Source organism: Takifugu flavidus, chromosome 14, assembly GCF_003711565.1.
Source record: "Takifugu flavidus isolate HTHZ2018 chromosome 14, ASM371156v2, whole genome shotgun sequence".
In the NCBI taxonomy this organism is placed as follows: Eukaryota; Metazoa; Chordata; class Actinopteri; order Tetraodontiformes; family Tetraodontidae; genus Takifugu; species Takifugu flavidus.
Genome location: NC_079533.1, coordinates 10,989,377 through 11,016,965, shown reverse-complemented (window position 1 = coordinate 11,016,965; position 27,589 = coordinate 10,989,377). Strand labels below are relative to the sequence as shown.

The following is a 27,589-nucleotide window of genomic DNA, read 5'->3' as shown; positions in this document are numbered from 1 at the left end:
GAGGAGCGGAGAGGAGAGGAGAGGAGAGGAGAGGAGAGGAGAGGAGAGGAGAGAAGAGGAGGTGAGAGGAGAAGGAAGGTGAGAGGAGAAGAGAGGAGAGGAGGCAGAGGAGGAGGGAGGGATACAGAGGAGAGGAGAGGAGAGGAGAGGAGGGAGAGAGGAGAGGAGAGGAGAGGAGAGGAGGAGAGGAGAGTAGAGAAGAGGAGGGAGAGGAGAGGAGAGGAGAGGAGGGGAGAGGAGAGAGAGGAGAGGAGAGGAGAGGAGAGGAGGAGAGAGGAGAGGAGAGGAGACATACATACAGACCGACAGAGAAAGGAAGAGAGGAGGGAGTGAGAGACACGGGGAGTTAGATGGAGAGAGAGACATAGAGAGAGAGAGAGAGAGAGATCGCGCTCAGACGGTGAACGGCGCATTTAGGACTTGGAGGAAGATGATCAGGACGCTCTGGAACTTTCCTTTGTTTTCTGGGCCGTTTTAACACGATCTTAGCTGCGTGTTTTACTTCATCAAAGCGGTGAAGTTTCCTACTTATTCAACACCAGGTGGCGATGACTTGAAGCGTCGCTCCAACAGCCTCCGTGCGTGCTGAACCCGGACAAGGTCCCCCGCCCCCCGTCGTGCTTCCACCCGCGGATGAGCAAACTTGATTCCTGCCTTCGCCCTGAAACCACCACCAGAGCCTCCTCCAGGACAGCTCCCATCCTTCTCCCCCTCCAGCCGCCTTCACTCGCGACAGCCGCCGCCGGGGAGACGACGTCGCCGAAAGCTGCCCCGCTGCCAGCAGGAAGCCAAATAACGATTTAGTTCCCAACAGGACAGAACTGGACCCTCACAAGGATGCTAGACCACTAAACGGTCCAAACAGCCGCTGCCAATATGTTCCGGCGAGGTAAGAGGAAAAACAAGAGGCTTTAATTGCTGTTGTCGTGCCGTGGCTTCCTGCGTTCGTGTCAGCGCGAATTGGAACAGATATGTGGAGTTTTGGTTCTTTTCCCTGTAAATTAGGTCGCCAGCGTGGACCCTTCGTGCTGCTTTGGAACAACTTAACACGCGGCTCTTTATCCGTCCTGACAGCTGGGATGGAAAAGCAATTAAATATTCATCCATACCCACTTCTTAAAATTCCCCTTAAAATAGCGGATCAGTGCCGCACTGCAGTTTGTTCCGTTTACCAGCACGAGGACGGATGGTGCCGTGGCACTGCGCGTGTCTGTGCGCTCGCGCGGGGGGGGTGGGGGGGGGGGGGACTTGGCGCGCGAGAGCCGGATAACTGGAGTTGTTGATGCGTTTGTTGTCGGAAAAGTTGCTGGTTTGTTGCGTTGGTCCGCGTGCGCGGCTCGAGTGAGCGCGGGTTTGATGGCGCGTGGAGGGCTGCCAGAAAAAGCGCGGGGTTTATTTTGGCTGCACATGGAGAAGGAGAGGGTGGCTCCACGGGAGCGCGCCCAGCACCGGGCGGTTTAACACGACCCTGAGCAAATGCGTAAAGTTTCACGATACCATGGGGTGTTTGTGCGTGCGTGTGTGCGCGCGCGTTGGCAGTGATGCTCCGTCATCATCAATATACAAGTGGTGCGACAATAGGAAACACACGGATCAAAAATATAATCCTTGCTTGAAAAAAAATTAATCCAGGGTAAATTAATCCAGATGTCCGGAATCACAAAAACAGGGCGCTTCATCCCGTTATTGGCAGCTGCATTTATTGCTTTAAACAATTTGACAAGCATCCCAACCAATCAGGACCAAAGTTGCTGAAGCACTGGCTCATTTGAGCATAACAAATGTTGGTTCCCAAGTAACCGTGGTACCAGTCTGATGGATAAGGCCTTGTCCAAGCCCAGTTTAGTCACAGAAGCCCTGCTTTTGGTTAAATTGCTTAATCAATCAAAGTCAAAATTTATGTTAATGCTAAACAACAGCCTGCAGGGGCACTGTTGCCCCCTGGTGGTAGGCAGCAGTAGCATTGCTTTGTGAATTACGCTGTACCACCAATGGGGGGAGGCATCCTGATTGAAGAGAGCTTTGATAAAGATTGGTTGTCTGGGTGAAGGGGCAGGACCTCCAATTCCAGTCTGGCTGCAGAGAACAGCAAATCTCCTGCAGTGCTTATTTTCTTATTTTATTTTTTAAGGTACAGTCAAAGCATCACCAGCTTTATTTTCTGTCAGTGTGTGTTGACTGCTGAGCCTCCATCCTCCCCACTGTGCACAGAGGAACTAAAAGCACCCTCCTGTGTGAAGCAGGAGACTGCAAAAACAGGAGAAAGTAAACAAATAAGAAAGTAAAAATGCACATTTTAAAAAGCACCTATTTGTTTCTACTCCTTCACTCCAAAACCTAAAAATGAGATTTTTATGGTGAGATTTTTACAATACTTCGTAAAGAGTGGAGCTCATGGATGACTAAGCCCTGCGAACATAATAGAAAACATTCCTTGATAGCGAGGCTGAAGCCTGTCATTTGTCATCTCGATGCGGCCAGATGCTGAGGACTGGAACACGCCTTGTACACCAGCGCACATCATCATCCATTAGCTCTCAGGGTGGACTCGCGTCAGAACCCAAGATGGACTATGTTCTCGTTAAGGGTGGGACCTAAATGGGCTTGACAGGATACTCATTATTGCTGTCATTGTTGGTGTGTGTGTGTGTGTGTGTGTAGATGGGGTACAAGTTTTCGTTTGAATGTTTCCATCATTGCCAATGACTGGCACTCTCCACCCCTCTACATGTACGTGATGGTGACAGCCCCCCCCCACTGCTCTTTATCTCCCACCACATGTTCGCAGCACAGCGGCAGCAACAAAAATCCACAGGTGTTCAGGCGGCCTGAGAAAAAGTTATCAACGTCTGTCACCTTTAGCCACCGTATCGCTGCGTTGTGGAATGAGACATCGGAGAGAGGGGGGGGGGGGGGTGATAGGCGTTTTACTGTGTAATGAAAACGCCTTTTCTCTCCGTGTCTCTTTCGTTTTCTCCATCTCGGCACCTGGCTGGGCTTCGCCTGCCAGCCTCATCCTAAAGGCGGAGCGGCGCGGCCTGGCAGGCTGGTTGGCTACCAGCTAGCCGGTTTGGGCAGCTGCCGAAGCTTTGTTTCCCGGTGCGCACGAAGCCGGATTTGTTACCCTTCCTTGACTTTGCCTCTGTTTCTGGCTCTTCAGTCATCTCCTGTGCTATCTGCACTTCCTCAGTCGCACGTGGGCTGCCGTGAGAACAAAAACTCACATGCCAAATCCGGAAAATTCTTCATGAAAAGCTCTTTTATTACAAACGCCACAAAAGAAAAGGCTTAATTATGCTCTGTCGCAGCGTGTAAGGGGCACTCTGCAACACAGTGGCATATGGTTCCTTTTGTTACCAGCAAGAGCTGCAACCACTAATTGATTAATGAAATGCCAATATAATTTCCCACAGCTCAACTCTCCAAGTTGCTGCTTTTATTCCAATACCAAGCATCCGGTGGTTATCATATGGAAATAATCGCATGAATGTGTTAATTATTCCTCAGGGTCCTCAGCATTACTTGTGCATAATCCACAATGCGCAACTTTGCTCTCTTTTGCCAGTCAAAGTATTTACACCATTGACATATTTGGAGCTGCTGCTACGTTTCAAATTCTAATCCGTTCTATGCTCGTCCATCCTTTTCTGGACGCTCAATCTTTGCTCAGAACCGTTGCAGAGAGATTTATCTGATCCGCTTAATCTCAAGTTCACTCCAGTTTAATTCACACGGAACAGCTGAGTTTCACGTTAGCTTCACAATTGCACTGCAGATTTTGACATTTTTTGAGGAACAGTGTCATGAAATAGTTTTAAAACACTTCTACCAAAAGTAGAACCCCCCCCCCACACACACACACACTTAAATGTGAACTCCTAAAGGCACCGCGCTGTTTCATCTTCTCTCCTTATCGTGGCTTCTTAATTTGATTTCATCCTCTCGCCTTCTCTCTCAGTCCTGCCAAGAATGGACTGTAATCCATGAAAATGTGCAAAATGTGAAGTCGAGAAATGTTCTGATGTGACTTTGAGCTTTGTGCAAACTCGATATGGCTTCAGAAAGTTCACCGATCTATATCAATGGATGCCGGTATAATGAAGAGTCGCTGTTCATCCCGGTGGAGCCCTAATCTCACCAAAGACCGATGCTTTTTCTTTGTCTGACTTAATTACGAAAACTTCGAGCTCTATTGTGGAAGGGGATTTTTTTTTTGAGCGTTTTAAATGTTTTATTTGCGGTCATGCGTCTTCGATTGCCTCGGTGGATAATCGTGACGCGTGGATTAGCAACAAAATGTTTATTTAGCTCGTGAATCACCAAATTGTGAGATAACAGTGCAGAGATTGATCCAAATTTCGCATTCCCTCCATCCCGCGGCAGCGGCAGATTATAGAGATTAGGCAGCGGCGCACAATAGAGCTACTTTGTGGGGATTCCGTGGATATAGGCAACAATTAAATCCACTTGGGACTTGATGACAGGAGCGGAGTTCACATGATACCGACTCCAGTTTAGACCTCGGGTCACTGCGATGAACCACATCGCCGCCTTTATCGCCGCACACAGCGGAGTGGGCCGTGCATACCAATGACCTTTGCAGCCGCTCCTCCAGCCTGATCAAGGTCAGTCACAGAGAACTCCTTTCTTCTGCCCTATCAAGCGCTCAGTGTGATCGGCTCCCTACAGCACAACGGTGCATTGTACAGTCTTGCAAACATGCTGTTCAATCTCCTGCACCAACCAAGCTCAGAAGGTTCTCTGCTCGTCTTTTCTCTTGACTTGACCCGGATGTTCATGTGACCGATGTTTTGGTAACAGTGAAATCAGATGACACGTGTCCACTAAGGTGCAAAAAAAAGAAAAACCAAGGAAGACCTTGAAACCAGTCTGATGCTGACGCAGCAGAACGCGTCTGGGTGGGTCGAGCGTTGGGTCTGATGGGACATTAATCCCAAACTGGAGACTTCTGAGGGTCTCCTTCAGCTGTAGCCAGGTCTGCAAACATTACATGCATGTGCACACGAGCCCATGTGCACAGCTTACAGAAACCTCGTGTAGCGCGAGCTTATCGTGAAAAGAACGTTAATCATTCCTGCTCCCAGCACTGGATTTCAAATTGCTTAATTGTGGAGGGGGGTGTCACATTTGGGGGGAAATGGAAGGCGCCTTGATGTAACTCATTAATCTTTAGGTTGAAGCGCTGATGTGAAAGTTGAGGTTGCGGCTGTGTGTTTGCATGCGTTTCATTAGTGTAAATGTCAGAGCTGGAAGACGACGGACTCTCAGAGCTACAGTGTGATGCACAAGCACGAGAGGAATGTGAGACAGGTACAGAGCCATGGATACGGGAGGGAACTGAGCGACTATCTGCAAACAGACTTCACCTTGAGGATAAGAGAATGCAGAGGGAGAGAGAGGTAGTGGTGAGTGAAAACTGAGTTGACAGCGGCTGATTGTGTGTGTGAGCGCGTGTGTGTAGGACAGATTTACAGTTTCTCTTAGCTCTCTTGCCCAGGAACTATTTTCTCGCCTCCAGAAAGAGGGGGGGACGGAGACAAAACAGTCCCACTACTGTCAGGCTCAGTCAGGAAAATTTAAGTAACCTACGTGTGTTTTATTTGAGCTGTTGCAGCCTTTCTAAACGCAGCTTTAGGTGACCTCAGCATCGACTCGGGGTCGTTCTTTTTCCACTGCACAGACTGCACGGTCATCAAACGTGCTCCGTATCACATGTTTCTGCACACTGTTCCATGCAGGATCCATCTCTCCCCTCCCATGTCTTCTCCTCTCGCTGCTTCACTCTGTACCTGTTGAATAATTGATGGCTGTTTTGGTTTTTGATGAGGCATTTGTGGTCCTGGGCTCTCAGCAGTACAGTTGCTTGTTGCTTTTCCACCCAAAACCCCGCCTGCACACTCGTCTCGCACATCTTTGCACATGGTTACCGCAAAGCTCTTTTTCTGGGTTTTGAGTCTCGTCAACCTTGAAAATATAAATACAAGTGAATATTACCATGGAAACAGGATTTGTGCAGATAAAACATGCACATAGAGGTTTTTATCCTCGCCCCAATAAACTGGCTCATTTTGCTGTGTTCCTGGCATCACTTTTAGGTCAGCGTGTGACCTTCAGTTGGGTTTTAAAGCACACTAAACCCGGTTGGTACTGAAGATTTTCAGGCTGTCGGGAAAGTGATCTTTCAGGGCCGCCTTACCGTCAGAGGCACTCACTTCGGTACTTGTACTTCCATTAAGCCCATAATAAACGTTACCATTAATTTATAGAGACGCTTACTGGAGCATGAGGACAATACTGGCTTGGAATGGCACCGCTGATAATTCCTTCTAATTAATCACAACGAAAAACAGGACTTACACCATCTCCTCTAACACTGTGGCTTTCTCACCGCCTCCCGTTTGCACTTTTTGGCCCTCCCTGCGCAACCGTACAGACAGACAGGAGTGGCTGCAATAGCAGGTCTTACATAACTCCATCACTGCATTAACAAGCCCATCTGCCTGACTGGTGCTTACACCCAGAGTTGCAGCTCTTAGCTTTACAACACACGAGCCCCTGAGCTGCCCCACAGACTGAATCACAGAGGCACGATAGGAGGGCCAAGCAAAAGCATTTCGGCGTGATGAGGATCTGACATCAAGGAAGTCACAGACAACTCGAAGTAGTAGTGCAGACCTTTGCAGATTAGACAGGAAACGCCGGCTTCAGGAGTCGTCAGAAGAAATCCTGTCCCGCCCTTTGCTAGCAGAACCAGTCTGAATGTCTACATTTGCAGTGTTGGTCAGAGTCATGCTATTTGACCTCTGGGTTGCTAATTTCTTAGCTTCCTATTGAATATCGTTGTGCTTTGTGATGTCAAGTTAACTGGACATTGAAAGAATGCAAATCGCTGACCATTGTATCTGATGGACTGATTTAAACAATCACGACACTCCAAGACAAGCAAACAGTCCAGTTAACCAGCTCAAATGGACAACAGCTGCTGAAACAATGGGCACTATTATCGATTGTGAGTAAAATGCAATGTCAACACACACAGACACACACACACACACACACACACACACACACACACGCTCACGCTCACAAGCATTTAATAGATCCCACCGGGGGTTTATTAAAGTTCACCCTGCTCCATTTTTAAATTTGTTAAATCCAAGTTCCAAAATTAGCCCTCAACCAAGCAGGGACAAAGATGACTTCACATCCCAAAATAAGCCCACGCACGGGTGCCCCGGCACACCGCGTTAGAAAAAGACTGATGCATGAAATGGTTGGAAGTGGGAGAGCCGTCTCTTATGTGGGAGTCTGTGTTTGATGCGTGCTCGACAGGAGCTGAAGATGGAGCGATGAGGGACAGGTTGTTTGTCTGCTGCCACAGCTTGTTTGTATCGTGAGTCTCATTAATTTTAAAATCTACTGTACAAATGTGGGTTGTATATTAATGTGTGTGTGTATGTGTGTGACACTTCAGCCTTATATAACAATCATGTTTAGCTGGGGACTCTGTAGAGGAAGCCCAGGATGACCTTTTGGTCCGGCTGTGGAGCAGGACAATGTTAAACAAACTAAGCTGGTGTGGACAGAAAAGCAGATATTTTTGTAGTAATTAACAAGCAAAAACCTGCAGCCATCATTCTTGTTTGTGTAGCACCAGCGAGAGAGAGCAGAGGGCAGGGTTTCAACCATCCCTGACACCATTATTCCGTGTCCAGTAATTCAGAAATAGTAGGTTCAAGGTTGTAGCTGTAATAATCCAGACTGAGTTTTCCATCATCTGGGAATAAACCTCATTTATGTCAGACTCACAGTTGTGCAGCACCGTTGCCGTTGACTCATGAGTGGTTGAGGGTCGATATTACGCTCAGAGTGACAGTGTTTGCTGGGAGATGGTGCAGCCGTCGCTGGTGGAGCTGGTTTATGGGCGTGCTGCCGCTCATGTAATTGGTGTTTACTGGAGACCCTTCCCTGCAGCATCTGGATCATGCAGTTAACATGGAGGGTGAGGGCCTATTAAAAGGACAGTAAGTACAACTCAGAGACCCATGTTTGCTCGTCTCACAGAGAGTAGGAGGAAAGGGTGAAGATGTCACCCTCCGCATTAATCCTCTTAAGCTGCCAGCATGACCTAAAACTGATGCACAAGTACACAGAGCAGAGGAGAAAACGCTCCCGCCAAGTCAGTGGCTAATAGCGATATTAGCAGTGTTCACCAAGCTCATAACAGAGCTGTAGCACTGCGCCTTCACCTTGGTGAAATTCATTTGAGAAAACTGCTCACCTCAGATGTGTCTGCTCGCCCGTGGCTGGCGGCAACACCCCACCTGATAAGTGCGTGTTTGTGTTTTGGTGCCCTGTGAACTGGGATGTGTCCTTTGGGAACTTTAATTCCCAGCAGATGTGCAGATGTAGCAGATGGCTCCACACACAACAGACGACAGTCACGTGGTCGCTGCAGGTGTGGGTTAACGGAGGGCATGCGTGCAGAGGAGGCGCAAAGATGCGAGAATGCACCTGAGATTCCGAGGACAGAACCCTTTCTCCCTGATATTTCGCGATGTGGTTTAGGAGCTAATCATGCGACGCCTAGCTAAGGCTTCCTGAGAGCTCGTACGACCCGGGTATTTGTTCTGATTACAACAATGCCCCTGCCCCAGTGAGGTTCTGGCTGCGCTGCAGTACAGCTGTCATAAAGACGGGATGCCTGCCCGGCTGCACCAGCTGTGCCAGCCCAACCATCACTTAATCACCGCGGGGGGTGAGGAGGGGGCATGGAAGATGTGCTGTGAGGTTAAAAAAGAAAGCAAGGGTGAGAAAGTTAGATAGGAGTTGGAAATATGGAAAAAAAAAGAACTGTCAAAACCGTCCCATTGTTGCTGTGGTGACTCGGCAGAAACATTCTTTTGTTATGTTCTTGCAACAGAAATAGTCGATACTGAATGTCTAGAATCACATGATTTCTAAAAAGCTACCATAAAAACTGAAAAACGATTTTACAATTTTGACCAGTGAAGTAGTAGAAGTAAAGCAGGAAAATGCAAGAAGTGGGGAGAAGAGAGGAGCTGATTAGTGAGCTCCAGGGTGAGGAGAAGGTGCTGGCTCATTAAAAGTGATGGCGGAGGGCGATAGAAAAAGCTGGAGGAAAAGATGATCTCAAATTGGTTGATTACTCAACAGATCGAGATCAATACTGTCACAACCAGTCTCAACCAGTATTAATCAGAGTAACCTGTGAAAGGCTTGGAGCAGCCAGCACATGCACACGGCCTTCGGGTCGGTGGTTAACACCTCCTAATTGACTAGATCAAATGCCAGAGGAAACATTACAATCAGGATGAGTTAGCTGACCTTTCTTAATAAAACAAACACCATTACTGTGCACATCTGTGTTGTTCTCTCGGGTGCTACAGCCTGACCACAATATCTAGCAGCCATATTCGTCTAACGCCTCCATTTCTGCATTCCTGTGATGAACTTTGAGAAATGGTCCCTGCCCCCCCCAAAAGAGCGGCCATTTTGTTGGTATCACCTGGAGTGATGCGACTGTGCTCACTCAACAGTCCCTGGATCAGCTGGACAGGACGCGGCACCATTCAGTCAAATGGAACTGCACTTATTTCTTGTTCAAGTTTAAAATGCGCTCAGCTCCTATGAAATCCCAAAAGCTTTATATTTGGGTTGAACAGAATCGCTGGCAGACATTCGCTGACGCAGAACTTAACTCAGAACTTGCAAAAACTAATTTCTCTGGACAAGCCCCAGGAGCCGCTATAGACTCCCTCATATACATGGAAATTTACCCCGTGTATGTGCAGCCTCCGAGAAAGCAACATTGATTGTGACCCCCCCCGTAACTAACACAAAACAAAAGTACAAGTTGGTCTTATTCACTAAAACAGTGCTGGAAACACAATAAATGTAAGGCCGTAGTTATTGCTCCTCTCTCACAGGCTTGAAAGTGTCATAAATGCGACACTAATAGAGAATGTCAGGCCTCTCGCTCACCGCCCCTGCTACATTTTGGTCCGTATTTTCCTCTGCCTCCTCAAACCTGCCCCGTTTTCTACCCATCTGTCTCCTCTGATTGTCTCTGGGACCTCATGCGCTCGGTACGCCGATAAATCAAAACACATACATCCTCGGCAGATACCAATTCACAAGCATTTCCCCAGACATTGATGAAAAGGCTTCCCGTGTAGTCACGTGTGTATTTACCCTCCTACCCATATCGCTGAAGATGCCACTTCGATTCAAATCAGCCAGATTATTAATCAATTAAAACTCGCACGTATGAGCTTAGTGTCGAAGTGATGGGTCACTGCACGTCTCCATAGTGATTAGGGCAGCAATAACATGCAATTCTCCTCAACAGTCCCATGAAAGTTGTTATGCTGCCAATTTGGCGTTTTAATAACTACAAGGCATTTAACAAAAAGGGTCGAATAAATTGGATTAAGCATGTAAAGATGCTAACACACAACCTCACAATCACACTGCAGCAGCATTTAAATTAATCCTTTCTGCCAACCTTCCTCCCTGTTAGCCTGCAAGCCCCTGTGGTCCGGGGGCGAGGGCAGCGCAGACTTACCTTAAAGGGTTAGCATGGTAATACCTTCCGCAATCGGAGTCAGTCAGCCAGGCTGGAGCAAAGTTAAGCCCCCGCTCTGCTCACATCAAAGCGGATGGGACGCCATCCACTGTAATCTCCCAGAAAGAGCCGGAGAGAGGGTAGATGGGTGAGGGGGGTCGGGAGAGGTGGCGGGCTGTCATATATTGCCTTTATCACAGGGAATTTTATGGTCCAGACTTGTGATTCTGAGGGGAATTTTATGGCCCTACCTAAGATGGACAGTTCCAATTCAAAACGGGAGCTGTCTCATCACTTCCTGGGGTGTGTGTGGGTGTGTGTATGTGTGTGTATACCTGTGAGTACTTTGGTCCATTTGTGCCAACTTCCCCCCCCCCCGACAGGCATGTTTCATCACTTTGACAGCTTATTGTTTATCCATTCCACTTTGTTCAGGCTGATTCACGCTCGGCTTTCTCCACTAAGACTTGTATTTTTTAATTGAATGTTTCTCCACGGGGCAGAGAAAGTCAATCCATTTTGGTAGACGCTGCTCCGCAGTTCCCTTTCCTTGAATGTGTGACACTGTTCGCTTCAGGTTGCATTTGGGATGTTTCATGGCTGGATTATCTGATTAGGATTGTTTTTCCAGCCTGAAAGAGATATCAGAGGATGACAAAGGGAGGGTTGCATATGTAAAAGAGTAAAAGCATTAGTGAGATTGCAGTAATACTATTTGCTTTCGAGGGATTATTCGTATTCGCTTTAATTATGAGATGGTTTGACTCAACAATAAGCTTCTTATCTGAAAACGAGCATCAGTTTATTTCTAAACGAGTCGTTAATATGTAAAGCGCACGTTCACCAGACTGGATGAGGCCATTTCTCCTCAGAATTTGTGCAAATACCCTCGACTTGGCGTTCTAAATGTTTCCTGCTTATCTCACATTTGTTTTCTCGCTGGTGTAATGAGGGGCCGTGCGTTTCGTGCTCCGTTTTGATGAGGGTTGTGCATGTTACGGTCACGCTGGCTGCAGCTTTGATCGTTGCTCATTTAGTCACAGTTGCATAATGTTAATTTGACGTGCGAAAGATTTAAGGGCTTTGGATTATTATGAGAAAAACAATGTTTATAACCACTGGCTGCAGAATGTTTCATGTTCCAGAAACACACAGCTGGATGCAACAGAGGAGTGGTAAACAGTCAAACTTTACACCGACTGGATGTTTCATCCTGTATACAAAGACAACAGTCCAATTTAGCAACTTATAATCAGCATTTGTGCGTCTTAGTATTTCAAAACCACTTACGTTTTGTTAACATTATCATTAATTGGAAATATACTGAAGAATAATAAACAACGGAAAGAATAATTGTGGTGATTGTGTCATGAAGTACAATTTAATATAACCTAATTTTATGGTACTTCATGATACAATCACCACAATTATTATTTCTATTTGTTTATTATTCTTGTGTATATTTCCAATTAATGATAATGTTAAGAAAAAAAGATAGAGAATATGATTGAATTGCTTTTAAAGATTAATTAGTGTCAGAACTATTGTTGTCCTTACTGGAGTTGAAGGTCATTTGAGCTATATTTTCGAGCAGGAAAGGTTACATCATTGATCCACTTCGGGAAGTCTGTTATCCAAGACCTGCGTCTGCTTTTACACTCAGAAACACTGAAACTGTTCTATCCTGGGTTTTTTAGCCGCTGGTGCATAAACACATGCTCACTCGAGCGTGGAGCTAAATGCTAAGTAGTCGGTGTAACGGCGCCATCATAATAAATACTAAATGACGTAAAGTATTCTGAGGAAAAAAAAGAAAATCACTGCATCTCTTTGTCATAAAACAGAAGGGATCCCAAAAAGTAGTCATGTATTTTTAGTCTTTTAAACTTCACTGCAGATTTATTCTCTATGAAGAAATAAGCGAGTATTCATATGAAATGTTCCTGCGTCTGGTGATTGAGCCCGTCACCATGGTGTCTGTGGGGGGGGAGCCCCCCCAAAACAATCAGTTCTTCTGAGCAGAAGCTTGGGAAGCTTGCAGTCGAATTATGCATTATGGACAAACCAATTAATGCACGGAGACAGACGCTATGGGTAAAAACCAAAATGTGGAAAGACGCCTTCTCGGAGGGGCTGAGAGTAAAGTAAGATTGATGGTGTCGAACAAAGAAAAGAGGGAAAAAAAGGGGATGATCTGAAGAGATGAAAACGGATGTTCGCCGTCATGCCGGCTGACAGTGATGGATGCAAATGAGCAGTCGGAGGAGTATCGGAGCGACGGGAGTGTTTTCGCAGGAATGGAGGCCGAGCCCCGAAAACTCCCCCAGTGTGGACGCAGAAATAGACTCAGCTGTTTCAGAGCACATGAGCACAGCTGTTGCCTGAAGCTTAAGCGGAATGATTACAGCTTAACTCCCGAACATCTGCTGCTCCGAGGCCAGGTAGGGCAGGCTGCTGGAAAACACCAGTAGATTCTGGGCATGGAACCTTTTACTTTTCGGCAAATGTGTCATCCGTGATCCGTGTCAACGACCCACTTTTTAGATTGGAAAGAAGAGGGAATGAGACGGGGAATTCTGGGGTCGCCGTCCCAAGAGTGGTCGGGGTGTGGATGAGCATGCGGGAGCACGTCTTGAAAATGGAGGCTTGGCCTCATTACCACTTGTTTGGGCAGAGTAGAGCAGCACTGCCGTGAGAAAAAAAAAAAAAGAAGCTTCAAGTGTTGCAGGGATTGAGGGGCAGCCTGAGAAGATGGCGAGAGGGAAGGACATCAAAGAAATGCAAGACTACAAAGTTAATGGGCCCGCTAGTACGTGCGGGGCCATCCCTGTGACCTTGAAAAGAAGAGAGAAAACTTGAAACAAAGGGGAAAATGCTTTCATTTCACGTAAACGTCAGAAGAAATTCATTATTACGCGTTTGCTGACGGCTGACTTTGGCCCGACATCAATCTTTCCGGGCTGAATGTATCAGGATCAAAAAGGAAATATCAACACTCTAGTGTAATGTTAATAGTTAAGAAGATCTACTGGGGGGAGGGAAATGAGACAAAAGAAAACATGTTGGCTGTCATTTAGATAGATAGCTCACCATAAATTTGAGCTCTTCTTGCCAGGGATGAGAACTTTAATTTTGGGGGGAATTTCCCCTTTAGCAAAGGAGTCAAATAGAGCAACATTACGCAATAAGGACTTTTACACAAGTTCTGCTTTAATAAAAGAAAAAACGACATGAAAAATGAAACCAAAACTTTAATCTGCCCTGAGCTTTCCTAGAAATATGCTGATGCCTCACGCACAGTAAGAAATCCACACAGGTTCTGGTCCATTGGCACCGCCTATTGGTGCAGACAGAGCTGCAGTTGAGGACCAGCTCAACCAGTCTGGTCATGCCAGGTTCTCGCATAATTACGTTCATACACTGATAGGGAGTTGCGAGACATTAACCCGATCTTTTTAAATGAGCAAGGCTAAAGGGCTTTGACCACAAAGAACCATTAGACTTTGTAACCTGTACCGTACTAATGTATCAACTAACTAGATACTAACGGTAATCTGTTCTCATCCTCGAGACTGTTATCTCTGTTATCTCTGCCTTCCTGTAACAGCAACCTTATGCTTCCTGCCCAACCTCTGAGTTGCGAAACTAGCATGAAAACCCACTGGCTTGTAGATCCATTCTGACCAACAGACCGACCCAGATTGTGCTAAGCAGGCAAGTCTGGACGTCTCTACAAGCTCCTTCATTTTCTAACTGGAACCATAGCCCATAATCTGCTAACTCAACCAGGGATTCTGCCGAGGCTTACTCTTGAACACTGGTCCTTCGAGGCAGTTTTACTGCAACCTAAGATGATCACGGTCGATGCGGCATCAGACACAGTCGAGTGTCGGAGCCGCCCACAGACCCAGCACCGCCTACCTGCCCATCTGGAGGTCTACCATGTTGGAGTGCAGCCATATGTGCACCCAACTCCACCTGCTACCCTTCCCCGCTCTAGCAGCCATCAAAGCAGCAAACTGAGTCGGTCGTCCCGCAGGAATTTACTCGCCCGTAGTGGAACCAGTAGGCAAACATGTTGCTCTGTTGGCACAAATCCCACTGAGGATCTCCGAGCTGCAGCCATGGAAGAGATAATAAAGCAGATGGAGCTGGAAGATATTCTCCACCTGATTAAACAGGCTCAAGCTGACGTGAAGTGTAAACTGCTGGACGATCAATCCACGGAAGGACAGTGCCTCCAAGAGGAGGCACTCGGGGAGGGACAATGGTATCTGGAAGACGGAGACATGCCTTTTCCTCTAGTGGTTGCCTGCAGCAGAGTGAACAGCAAAGGTGCTTCTTGGGTGGCCGTAGTGGTGCCGACACCTCTGTTGATTTGCTCAAGGCGTTGCTGCTCAGTCTGCAGGGGGAGTGTCTCCTGACAAGGCGAGTTTGAGTTGTTGCACCACTTGAGGAAGGACAACGCTCCTCTGTGAGCCATACGGCCGACCTTGCGCTCCATGCTCTTGTAGAAGCGCTACTCTCCGGGCTCTGCAGCACAGAGCGGAAGCTCACCAGCATGGTCGTGTTGCCGTGAGGTTTCGGCCACTGCGTTACAAACCTTACAACTAATTTTAGTTTGTCCGCCTGGTTGTTCAAAGCCAAAGTGGTTCCAAATGACAACATTCCTCTTTCCTTTCAGGCAAAGGCTGCCTTTCCTCTGCCCTCCTCCCCAGGGAGCTAAAGTGGCTGCTTCCTCTTCTCTCTCAAATGTGCTGAAAGTGAAGCTAGTGTTTTCCGAGTTGCGTTTTTCACCTGAAAATGCTGTTGTACCAGCGGTACCCGAATGAGCTACTGTTGCCTGGATCACCTTTGGAGCCTTCTGTACTTGCTAAGGTTAGCCCACCTTGGCTAAGATTACTACTCTGTACTCCGATATCACTTATCCTTGAGACTATTATCTCTTTACTTTCCTGTATCCCCAACCTTAAGCTTCCTGCCCAAGCTCAGAGTTGTGGATAAAGCACAAAAACCCATTGGCTCGTTGGTGCATCCAGACCGATAGGCCGACCCAGTTCCTAACCACACGACTTCTCTCTACAAGTGCTTTGATTCTGTTACTGAGATCAAATTCAATAATCTACCGCCTCAACCAGCAATTCTTCTGTTCAGGCTTATTCTGGAACCTGTGCCTACAGATGCTCACATACAGACATGTTCATCTCATCCTCCCCCGCTGGTCAAGTATCCAGCAGTACAGGCAGATAGTTACAAGTGTTCATTTCACCTGTGGTCCTGGAGTGAGGTCATGATCCTACACTATTGATTTGATGAACTTACACACGCTGAGGGGTTGTTCTCAACCAGGGAGGGGGATCAGTCACAAAAAGCCTGAAAAAAACCAGTCACAGTTCCAGCATATTCACAGATAATTATATAGAGTCGATGGCAAAATGTGCAAGTTCAGCCTGTTAATTAAATCCCTGAAATAATTTTTCAGTTATTTTCAGGTATTTGCTTTAATCCCATCCCATCTTAAACACACCATGCTGCACACATCATCTGTACGTGCACCTCACGCACAGAAAGACCAAACTCAATTTATCTTTGTTACTGAGGCTAAGTAGACGCTGAATTTAAAACCACAGCAAGTGAAGGGGGGGGGGATTTGGAGCAGAATTGATGAGGTGTAAAAAGAAAATGGGGCTGCAGAAGCTTTGATGTTTCCACACATCATCCCTGACAGCTACACTTCAATAGGAGCAGGACAAATTTCCCATTATTTAAGTGAATGATGTGGTGAGTGCCTAGCTAACGCGGGCGGGAAGCTAAAATGAGGGTCTAAATATTGAACTTAAATCTGGGAACTCCTGTTGAGATGCTGCACTGAGTGTGAGCAGCTGTTGACACACATTACGCAGTTCATCCATGTGTTCATATCCGAAGAGTATTAGTATTTGTTTACATCACTTTAACAATCTCCCAGCATATTAAGTAGCTGAGAAACACCACTGCATTCCCCAGTGGCTTTTATGCTGTTAACATTTTATTTTTCCTCTGCCTCTACATTATAGTTACCCTTCACTCTGATGAATCTTTGCTCATGTGCAGCGTGCCGTGGAAAATAAACTCCATAAACAGTATTGTGGATAGAATGACACACTCTGAAACTACTCAGAGGAAAAATCGGACAAAGATGGATTTGCCGAGTCTTCCATAGCACTCGCACCTTAATCTTTACCCATAAACTGCCTTTTGAAGGAATGCAGTTGCCAGTTTATTGTGTGTACACAGGATTACACAGGAATGTGATTTTTGCAATGCTCTTCAGCAAAAATAATATATAAAATTACCAGAAAGTCTGTCAAGCTTGTATCCTGAGGCCCGAGGAGCAAAGATTAGCTGCAATCCGTTTAAGTGCTCTAAATGTGCCACCTTCATTTTTCCAGCTTCCCCAATCCTGAAATCACGTAATCGAAATGGAAAAAAATGTTGTGATGTAAAAAAGCATTCAACAGGTCTGTGAAAAGCCTCGTTTTAGCGAGGACAGTCTCTGTGAGAGTGTTTTCTTGTACACAGATGCTTAACAGCTGAGCTTTCGGCGGCGGACCGGATCGGCCTTATGAAATCGCGTTTCTTATTTCGCCCTAATCTGTGTCAGCCTCACTGCACGACAACACAGAGTAGATGAAGACGTGTCTGACCTGCGTTGGACACGAGGAAGAGGAAGAGGAGAGCTTTTACTGGACATATTGGTCCAAGTCACCACGACTTTCTGTTTTTACTGTTAAGGACCCGCACATCTGGGGAGGCCAATCCTGCTGCCAATGTTTACATCAGATAGGGATTTAAAGCAGTTCTTATGGAGTTTTAAGTAAGAGGGTTATCTATGTGATGTGACAACACGCCTATAATCCTGTAAAGACAAAAGCAGGATGAGGCGCAGCATGGAAACATAGGTGAATATTGCTCTGGTGTCATATTTAACAGTCTGATCCCCCTTCCAAGGATTATCACCCCAGAAACAGTCATTTTACAATCACCTCTGTCCTCATCTTTATTTAAAGCAAGTATCCCATCGTTCAAATAATATACCGTAATCATCATTCTTATCTTCCTCCCTCATCCAGGATTGGACCAGGACACCAATTTGACAAACACTGACACACGTTTGTGTGTATCCACGCATGCACGGGCATTTACGCCCCAGATGGAAACATGACAATTACACCAATATAAGCAGAGACGTCGCCGCTGCCACCGCATGGGATTCTGACTTTCTTTGAAAACATTTTTTTTCTTCACCACAGTGTGATTACCCGGTTCCTTTGTCATGCCGCCAGACATGTTCGAGCACGGCGGGATGTCGTTGTTGACAAATTATAAGAGGCAACATAAATAATCTACGCAAACAGGAAACAGTGAGGCAGCTGCGGCAGCGCAACGCCTCACCTCGGCACGTTGGGATCTGTAAACTCTGCTGCCTGGGCGCCAGAATACGCGTGCACGCGCGTGGAAGAGGAGGATTGTTCACAGATTAGAATGTAGTAGAGAGAATGTGTGAGGTGGGGCCACCATCTCAACTAGGAAATGAGCAGCAGCTTCTGCTGAAGGTACAACACATCAGGGACGCCTTCTGCTCGTGTGTGTGTGTGTGTGTGTGTGTGTGTGTGTGTTTAACTTTGTGACTGATATTTAGTAAGGAACCCTATAAGAGATAATGGCTTTCCTTGGTTTCACCTCATCAGTCTATTTGATGAAAGAAGCTACCGTCTCTAATGTGTTACACATATGGCGACATACTCGTGTCACTTGACAAATATACCAGGACGCCATCAGTGGTGGCAGCTCTGTCTATTTCTGCACATCACTGAGTACCAACAGAATGACAAAATATAATGCAATCATGCCCCCCCCCCCTCCCCCCACCAAATGCTGGTCTCCTCCGTCTTCTCGGTCAGTGACCATGCTGGACTGGTTGCAGCGAATTTAAGATGATGCCAACCTCAGAGGTTTTAGTCCAAACCCCTATCCCACCCCCCCAGATCTGCTCAGAAGAAACTGTCCATAAAAGAACAATTTAGCCTCGATGCGACTGGTGGAATTCCTCCACCAAGATTTTGCATTTTCACACAGCGTTGAGCAGTTTCTACCCTATGAAATATTCACTTCCCCGACACATTAGACTCCTGGACTCCATTTGTCTGCTGGCTTTTTCAAAGGCAGCACAAATACACGGCAAATTAAAGAAGGTTTTGTTCCCAAACTAACAAGCTGCTTAAACTGCGAGGGCTGTTGTGGTGATGGGGTTCATTTCGGTAAAAGAAATGGAAGGAAAACAAGCGTCACAAAGGGAGGCAGCTGTGTTTAGCTGATGCTAAAATATGGGAGGTTGCACCAGCTGTGCTGTAGAACAAACATTTCCAGCCCATAAATATCATAAATCTCAACACTGGTGCTTTAAAACTTACATTTAAATTCCAGAACCCCCACTTGATGGTGATGCTCCTCTATTGGTAATAAAAGATGAACTGTATTAAGACAGAACAGGAAGACTACAAATAACAACGGGCAGCCCGACTAATGCCCACAAACGTCTTGCACTTTGTAGCACACGTCTTCTGGATAGAAGAGTTTACACTGCAGGAGACAATTCCCTCTGATATAGATGTTTCAACACCCAAAAGGGTTTTGCACAAGGCCAAACTAGTCCCACAATCTGACAGGTTCAAAAAAATAAAAATAAAATAAATGACCTTTGCCTGAAAGATGGCCGCAGCCGCAATACAAAGGAAAGGTAGCAACACACAAAGAGGCATGAAGGCGGAGGAAGGAGGCAGCTGTGTAACAGTGCTCATCTTCACGTGCACACAGAAGTGAAAGCCATTACGCTGCAGCTGCTGCTCAGAAGTTTAGGGGTGATTGTCTCGGACTAAGCGGTGCGTGAAGCGGAAACACTCGGGGTCATCAACATGTGACATCAAAGATCTTATTCAAATCACGCATGTTTAGGAGTCGCTGGTTTTATTTATGCTGTACGGCCAGAGCGGATTCAGCTCAGAACGCAGACGTCAAAACCGGAGAGGAAGGTTTAATCAAAGTGACATTGCCTGATAGACTTTTCTGGTGCTCGAGTGTGAAAGGAAGGATGCGCTGCGTAAGCTTTCAGAGCCCGCGTGTAGGTTTGAATCTATATTTTCACATGGTTAAATACTGACATCATCTGCAAAACCCCCGAAGATGTGACATCCATCTGTGTTGGCAGCTAATGGTCCGCGGTGCATCACAGTTTACAGCAACTCTGAAAGAGACTAAGATTGGAAGCTGGATGTCAGCGTGCCTCCTATTGGTATTCTGCTCCCATTAATCTACGCACAGACTCTCTCCATCTGATGGAGGAACCGTGGCCTGCAGTGTCTGACTGTGCCACAACAACTGGGACTGACATCTTTAAAAAGGCTCCGATGTGTCACTCTGCCACATGCTGCTGGGCTTGCATTAATAATTGGCGTGTGCATTGCAGGCCTGAATAGGAGTCACACGTACATGCAGGGACGTTTGTCTACGGTTCGCCGTGAGACGCTTTTGCACAACACTGTTTCCTTTCAAAGTCTCTGCAAAGTGTTGGAAAGTTGAAAAACGTCAGCGCTGAGCAGCACGCGGGCATAAATCCCGTCAGACAAATCCAGAATTTGCAAAACAAAAGAAAGTATTCTCGCCCGGGCACATCAGCAGCACCCAGCACTGTGGAAAAGGCCACCATTGTTCATACATGAGTGGCTTGACAGCCTCCACCGCCACCACCCCGAACCCCCCCCCAGTGGATCCATCTTTGAGGTGCAACCAGAGGTTCCTCCAGTTGCAGACCTCTGCCAGATAACAGCGATAAAACGGAGCTATAAGTCAGAGCCGGCAGCTTGTCAATGCCGCCGTCAGTGAATCGTTGACGCCTGAGCGAGTCCCACTGATCCTGTTGTCATGTCAAAGACGGAGAACCTTGTATAGATTTTAGATTTTAGGTGATGATCTGCTCATCAGGCTGACAAACTCACGTCTGAATACAAATGACTGTCAGATCACCGAAAAGCATCGCGGGGGCATTTCCTGCAGGGTTTGACGGGCACGCTGAAAAACTGCTGCTTTCATTCCCACACGGGCTTCTGGAGCCGCACACGCAGGAAAGAGTCCAACACATGTTTTCTCATGGCATCTAAACTCGACAAATTTGTCACCGTTTGCTCGTATGATCACAAAAATGCATCACTTATGCCACATTTGCACTCATGCAGCACCGGCTCCGTCTCTACGTGGTAGAATAATATGTTGTGAGAGCAGAACGGTTTTGGATTTGGCTCATACTGGTGTCACGCTCTCTTGCCAGCACCAGTGGGGATCCATTTCCCTTCCTTAGATCCGTATCTGCAGTTGCCACAGCAGCCGTTCGTACGTGTTTGGCTATTATAGCATCTACCAGCTTATACGCCTGTTGAACTGTCTCTTTAAAAGGTCATTTACAACTACTGGTCACTGAATAATCCTGCTGGTTTAACTTTAATAAATTAGCACTAAGAAATTAAGATTTTTCTGGTTTTTCGAAAATTACTGTTTTACACAGCGCTAATAAATATGACCTAATAAATGTGTGCGAGGGTTAGCATTGTCTCCATGAACACGCAGACATTAGCATTCAGCCCAGAGCACCATTGTGCCTGAGGACAGAGGCTGAGAGCTTTTAGCTTATGTTTTCTGTATATTCTGACTCTGGACATCCTGAATAATTCATGAAGCAAAACTAATAACAAAGAGATTATTCTAAAAAAATGTATATGTTACAGCTTCAGGCCGTGCCGCAGTACCCACCTCAAACACAATGTCCATAATCACAACTTTCCATCAGTCACATGTTCTCAATTAGAGCCTCTTCCATTTTGTGCACGTGACGGCGCCCCTGGTCTGCTGAACGTGTGACTTCATTGATCTCATTTTCTGTGTCTGCCCTCCATTTGCCATCCTCCCTTCCTCTGTTTTTCACACACTTTGTCATCAGCTGCAGTTGTTTTCTTCTCCCAGGCTCCGATCTGACTTCTGCCTGACTAATCCTTCCCGCCCTGCACCGACCGTTTAGCTCAAAAACACCTGTCTAGTTACAGGCAAGGTGGCAAAAATAAAACAAAAGAAGAGGGGAAAAGGCTGCAGCTCCAAGGAGGTTATTGCACAGGTTATGGCCTAAATGAACGTTGGAGGTCCTCTTGACTCCACACAGGAGCAACTTTTGTCTGACATCAGCAGATAGAGGCGCTTGAGCTCGACTGGACCTGAGCCACTCGATTAGCTCGGCCTTTGTCTCACATGGGAGACCGCACTTCATTTAAGCTGGCCCAGATGGGCTGCCGTGCCAATCGGAGATCGAACCGAACTGGACCTTTCATGACCTCCGCTTTCTTTCCCTCAGTGCAGCTGCTGCACTCCATTTAGCCAGGGTGGGTGGCCCTTATTGTGTTTGGTTGCCTCGATTAAATTTGAAAGAGACATCATGTGTCTCAATAACGTTGCTCATTTATTTTCACGCTGCCACTGACGGCGGCCACCTGAGCAGAACCTGCAACGGCCTCCATGAGCGCAGATGCTACTGTGCTCTTCGCTTTGGATTTTAAATTAAATGTTTATAAAGTGTGCATTATCGTTTTAGAAAATATTACCCCGAGTTCTGGGTTGAACTAAGATCATTATTAAGGGAATCCAGCCCTAAATGTGGATTCAACTCCTAAGAATGGCACAAATAAGCACTTAACAGAACAAGTGTGTTTTTTCTACCATTATCAGCCCACACAGAGATTCTGAAGGATTCTGTTTCTTCTTACATCATCGTGTCTGCGTTTGAACACAGAGTTCTGAGTGAAAGAAATCTATAAGCTCTTAGAAAAACAGAAGCTGCACCTGGAAGAACAAACTTGTGTGTGTGTGCGTGTGTGTGTGTGTGTGTGTGTGTGTGTGTGTGTGTGTGTTTTGGGATGTTGAAATGACAGGAGTGTTGAAGGAGGGTTGTGAAGAGCTAATGATCTATACAGGCCAAAGTGTTTATCTTGTCTTTGTCAACATGAAATATAACCTTGCTGCGTGTTTCTAGTCTGTTTTTTACGTGTGTGTGTGGGTGTGTGTGTGTCGGTTCTCTGAGGGCCTCAGCCGGATCATTGGGAAATTTAATTACCCCCTGAAAGCGCTTTCAATCACACAGTTTACCCACCCTGTGTGCGCGTTTATACGGATGGGCGCCCACTCCCCGTGTAGATATATTTCCAGGCATATATGAACAACGCGTGGTGGCCCCTCCCCCACACAGAGGTAAGATTAGCAGAGGTTATATGTGATGCAGTCCCATCGCGCAGCGAAAGAGTTCCCACAAAGAGAATCAAATGAAAATCGAGCCTTTGATATTGAATTCAGCGATGGATTTTTTTAATAAAGAAACACACAGCCGGAAGGAAAATTCAAACACAACTCAGGAGAGATTCTGACGGAGTTTCTACTCTTCCAAAGAAGCCTGAAAACTGTTTATGCTTCCAGCTCAAGTGGCAGGATAGAATGCTTCTGCAATATCAGCTCCATACATTTAGACCTTTTCTGATAAAGCACCAGTGAGATCGTGCAGGTGGGGAAGTCTTAAAAGAAGAGCTGTCATAGCTGCAGCTGTGCATTAACAGCACATATACATGTACATGTACGTAAACATCTTGGACTGGACGTGTGGGACCAGGAAACTAGGAGTCGTAGCTGATCAGATATTTATTTAATGCGTTAACATTTAGTGAAAGATTTCGAGGGATCACATCTATGCTCTCACATCTATGCTCTCGCTGGACCGTTTCCCCGGGAAAAATAACGTTAAACGTCAAGTCCAGGTGACGGAAAGCTGAGCTGACAGCAGCGATTGTGAGAAGAGCAAACAAGGGAGGCAGATGGCTTCAGTTCAAACACAGGCGCCGTCGCCATCAGGTCTATTCCGAGGATGTTCTGTCCCCGGTCCTCCGGAGGACGCTTCATCTCCACGGCCATCGATGGGTCAGGAATGATTCCGAACATGAATCCATGTAATTATGATAAATGTTCGTTAAAGAGATCAATGATGACAATTTACATCCGAAAGGTCGTTTTCACACCGACGTCCCGCTGTTCCCAGAAAATGTTTCGTTATTGAGCCCCAAGTGGATCAGTACAACACCACCATCATCATCATCATCATCACCATCACTATCATCATCATCATCATTACCACCATCACTAACATCATCACCACCATCACTATCACCATCATCAGCACCACCACCATCATCATCATCACCACTATCATCATCACCATCATCACCACCACCACCATCATCACCACCACCATCACCACCATCATCATCATCACCATCATCACACCACCACCATCACCACCACCATCATCATCACCATCATCACCACCATCACCACCATCATCATCACCATCATCACCACCACCATCATCATCACCACCACCACCATCATCATCACCACCACCACCATCACCATCACCATCACTATCATCATCATCACCACCACCATCACCACCACCACCACCATCACCATCACCGTCACTATTGTCACCACCATCATCATCACCATCATCACCACCACCACCATCACCATTCACCAAATCCTGACAGGAAAAACGAGGGACAATTGTTTATTAGACTTGTTTTTCCATGAAAACCATCATGTGCACATACGCAAGATAAAAGAAGCAGAACTTATGTAAAAGAGACAAACTGTTGACCTTTGATCCTCCTGAATCCGGGTTATTTTACACACTAAATGTGTTTGTGTGGATTATATTGATAAAACCGTTCATTATTCCACTGTAATTACCAGGACGGATGATTTGTAGTTTGCAGATGAAGTTAATTAACTTAATGACGCTGTGGAAGCTTTAGCTGAAGCTTTCATGTCTAAGCTCTCATTTGCTGCCAGTAAGTGAGCAGGTCGGGGCTCGGTCCCAGTTAACGCGCCGACAGGAAGCAAAGCCCGCCCCCCCCCCCTCGGATGTGCAGCTGTTTTTACAGTTGGTTTGTTCCATTTAGGAAGAGATGGGATGCAGAAGCTGCATGAGGCCCTGAAAAGAAGTTCTGAAATCCAGTAGCATCAAATTTCCGCGTCCCGCCCGAGCGAGCTGCCGTTTGCCTGCTGCTCCGCATCCGTCTGTTGCCTCGGGCCCGCGCAGAAGCAGCAGCGGATCAAAGAGCGCGCTAATGCGCGACGCCGCGACAAGATTCCAAACAAGATTGCTCGCGACTTCTCATTTGGACCCCTTGTAAAAATACCATCATGTCCCGACGGAGTGACAGTTGGGAACGGTGCGTCTTCCAGGCCCGACACGAGGAGACACCGAAGTTCAGGGGCCAAACTCTGAAGGACACAGAAATGAAGCCAGAAGAAGCTAAAGCTAAAGCAAAAGTTGATCCGGAAGAGGGAAGGAATGGATTTACTGGAATTCTCAACTTAACTTTATATTAACAAACCATTTAAGGATCGTAGCGTGGGGGGGCTCCCGCGTTCGTGGAAGTGGATGATAAGCAGAAGTTAACAAGGTCTTTTGTTAATAATTTGATGCCAAATTTAGACTTTTCTCTGGTGCTCCTCTGCAGAGCTCCAAACCTCCTGGAGGTACACTTACCCTACTTTAGGAGTATTGGTACATACAATATGCTCTTCAGTGTGAAAGGGGTGTGTGTGTGTGGGGGGGGGGGGGGCTCAAAAGATCCAGGGGCCTAATTTCAGAGGCTCACACAAACCCTCCAAACAGCTCAAATTAAAAATGGTGATTCATGCTGGTTACTACTAAAGCGGAAAATGGGCCATTTATTTTACCCCTTCGTTAAAAAAACCCAAAACAACAACCCAAAACGCCTCCTGCTGCAGAGCTGCTGCGCTTTGGAATCGTGGATTTTGTTGGTTTTCAGCACAGAAGAAGCCTTGTTTTTCAGTCAAAACACCCCGTTACTAAGAAACCTAGAATTGCAATATGCAGCCTGTTAAGAGAGAAATATTATGGAATATCACTGTTCATAACACGTTCTTGCTCGTAATTCAGAAGCCGCTCCTTCGATTCTTCTACTGCATCAACTTCTGCCTGATGTACAGTTGCATTGATTCCTTTGGTGGTTCCTGTACATTCTCATTATTATGGGATAGAACTGTCATTTGTAGGTGTGTGTTGGTCTCAGGTTCTCGAGACAGAAGCAGCTGTTCACTGTGTGTTACATGCATTGTATCCATACTCTTGATGTTGATGTAACCTGGATGTGTGTGTGTGTGTGTGCGTGTGTGTGTGTGTGGTGTGTGTGTGTGTGTGTGCGTGTGCTGTGCAGCCTTGCTCGACTGGCATTGCTTTAATAACTACTCTAGCACATTTTCTCAAGGCAGCCATCTACCAACCGGCGCGCTCTGATGAAGAGGTCACGCTTCTGGCCACCTGTTCGGCCTGGCCCCCACCGCTAGCTCAATGTCAGCCGGCATGTGAAACTGCATATGATTCGATCAATTAATCGCTGCACACTCGCCTGGTTTGATACTCTAACCCCTTTTCCCCGTCTCCCTTTTCTCGTCTTTCATCACCACCGGATCATTACTTTGACTCCGCCCTCTTTCTCCTCGCTCACCCCTTTTTCACTGCAGGAGCGCTATCCAATAGCACGCGTCATTACCTGATCATGTGAGTGTGCGAAGAATCATGTCTTGTTCCTCCACAATCATTAGTCGCGACCTCTGCGAGGTCTAAGGTTGCAGCATTTTCAGTCTAATGAGCTCGGAGTGAGGGATGGATTTTTTGGGAGATGTGATTTTCAGACATCGGCCATCGTTGGGAGGTGACGTTTTAGTGCTCCATGAATCCCCGCAGGGTTGCAGTAATGACGCCGAGGTCGGGTGGACTGATGATCTGCTGCGTTTGTTCTTGATCAGGGCATCCGCCGCAGAGGTGATGAAGTTAAAGCAAAGCAAGTAAACAGAACTACGTTTCCAAAGCCGGCGTTTTCATGAGTCACTCTCAAAAGCTCCACTATAAAGTCAGCCGTCCAAAAACACGACTGTTTTTCTTCGTCACACATCAGAACCATTTATTTTAATTGTTTTGAACTTGGGGGAAAAAATCCAATAACTCCACACCACTGAAAGAAGCTCATCAACAGCGTAGCCAGTTTTAGCTGTTAGCGCGACGCCTATTACCTCGTTTCATCAACACACACAAAATAACTTCATTATAACACTCTGAGGCTCATCATCTGTTAACTGTGAGCGAAATCAATCAGAATGTTACTACGTGCTTCAGGCAGGCGTCCTAATTTATGACTCATTATTTAATATTTTAGTACGGCACTAAATCACACTGTAATACCCACAGAACACGCTAGATATAACAAGCGGAGACAAGGTGTCTAAAACAAGAGATGACCTTTGACTTACACAGATCCGACATTAAGAGGGAATATCCCTCTAAACGTCGGGAACATTTGCGGATGTTTGGAAGCTTGCTCCATCTTAAGAGCGGTGCCATTGGCCCGTTAGGTTTGGTAGAATCGCTGTTTACATGGTGGCTTCGTTTGCTTTCTGAGGGCTACAACCTGCACGCCGCCGTCTACATTCTAATCCCAATTTAGTTTCAGCCTGTACCTGAGTGAAGCTAGAAAAGAAGGCATGCTAAATCCCATTTTTCTCTTTCCTGGACGACCTCTAACCTCGCCTAAGCCACAGTAAATCCCCAGAGGAACACAAAGCGGTTATTTGACGCCTTTTCTCCACAGATGCATTCGCGCTAACACAGAGACGAGCTCGTGCAGGCGCAGCCGGGCGTACGGGAGCACCGACCCATACAACTGAATTATTAGAAGACTGAACATTTAACATGAAGATGATGGTGTGACCCTGAAGTAACACGCCTGCGCTCTGACGTCCGCAGGCAGTCGTACTTATTGATGTGGAGCC

General features: G+C 46.5%; 1 protein-coding gene across 1 annotated transcript in view; it reads left to right on the top strand.

Moving 5' to 3' along the window:
• The first annotated feature begins 388 nt into the window (after window positions 1-388).
• LOC130537558 (reticulon-4 receptor-like 1) overlaps window positions 389-27,589 on the top strand; it is a 50,173-nt gene continuing 22,972 nt past the window's right edge. Inside the window, exon 1 of the mRNA XM_057054466.1 lies at window positions 389-889. Coding sequence (XP_056910446.1) covers window positions 877-889 — 13 coding nt within the window. The 5' untranslated portion in view covers window positions 389-876. The remainder of the gene's footprint in view (window positions 890-27,589) is intronic.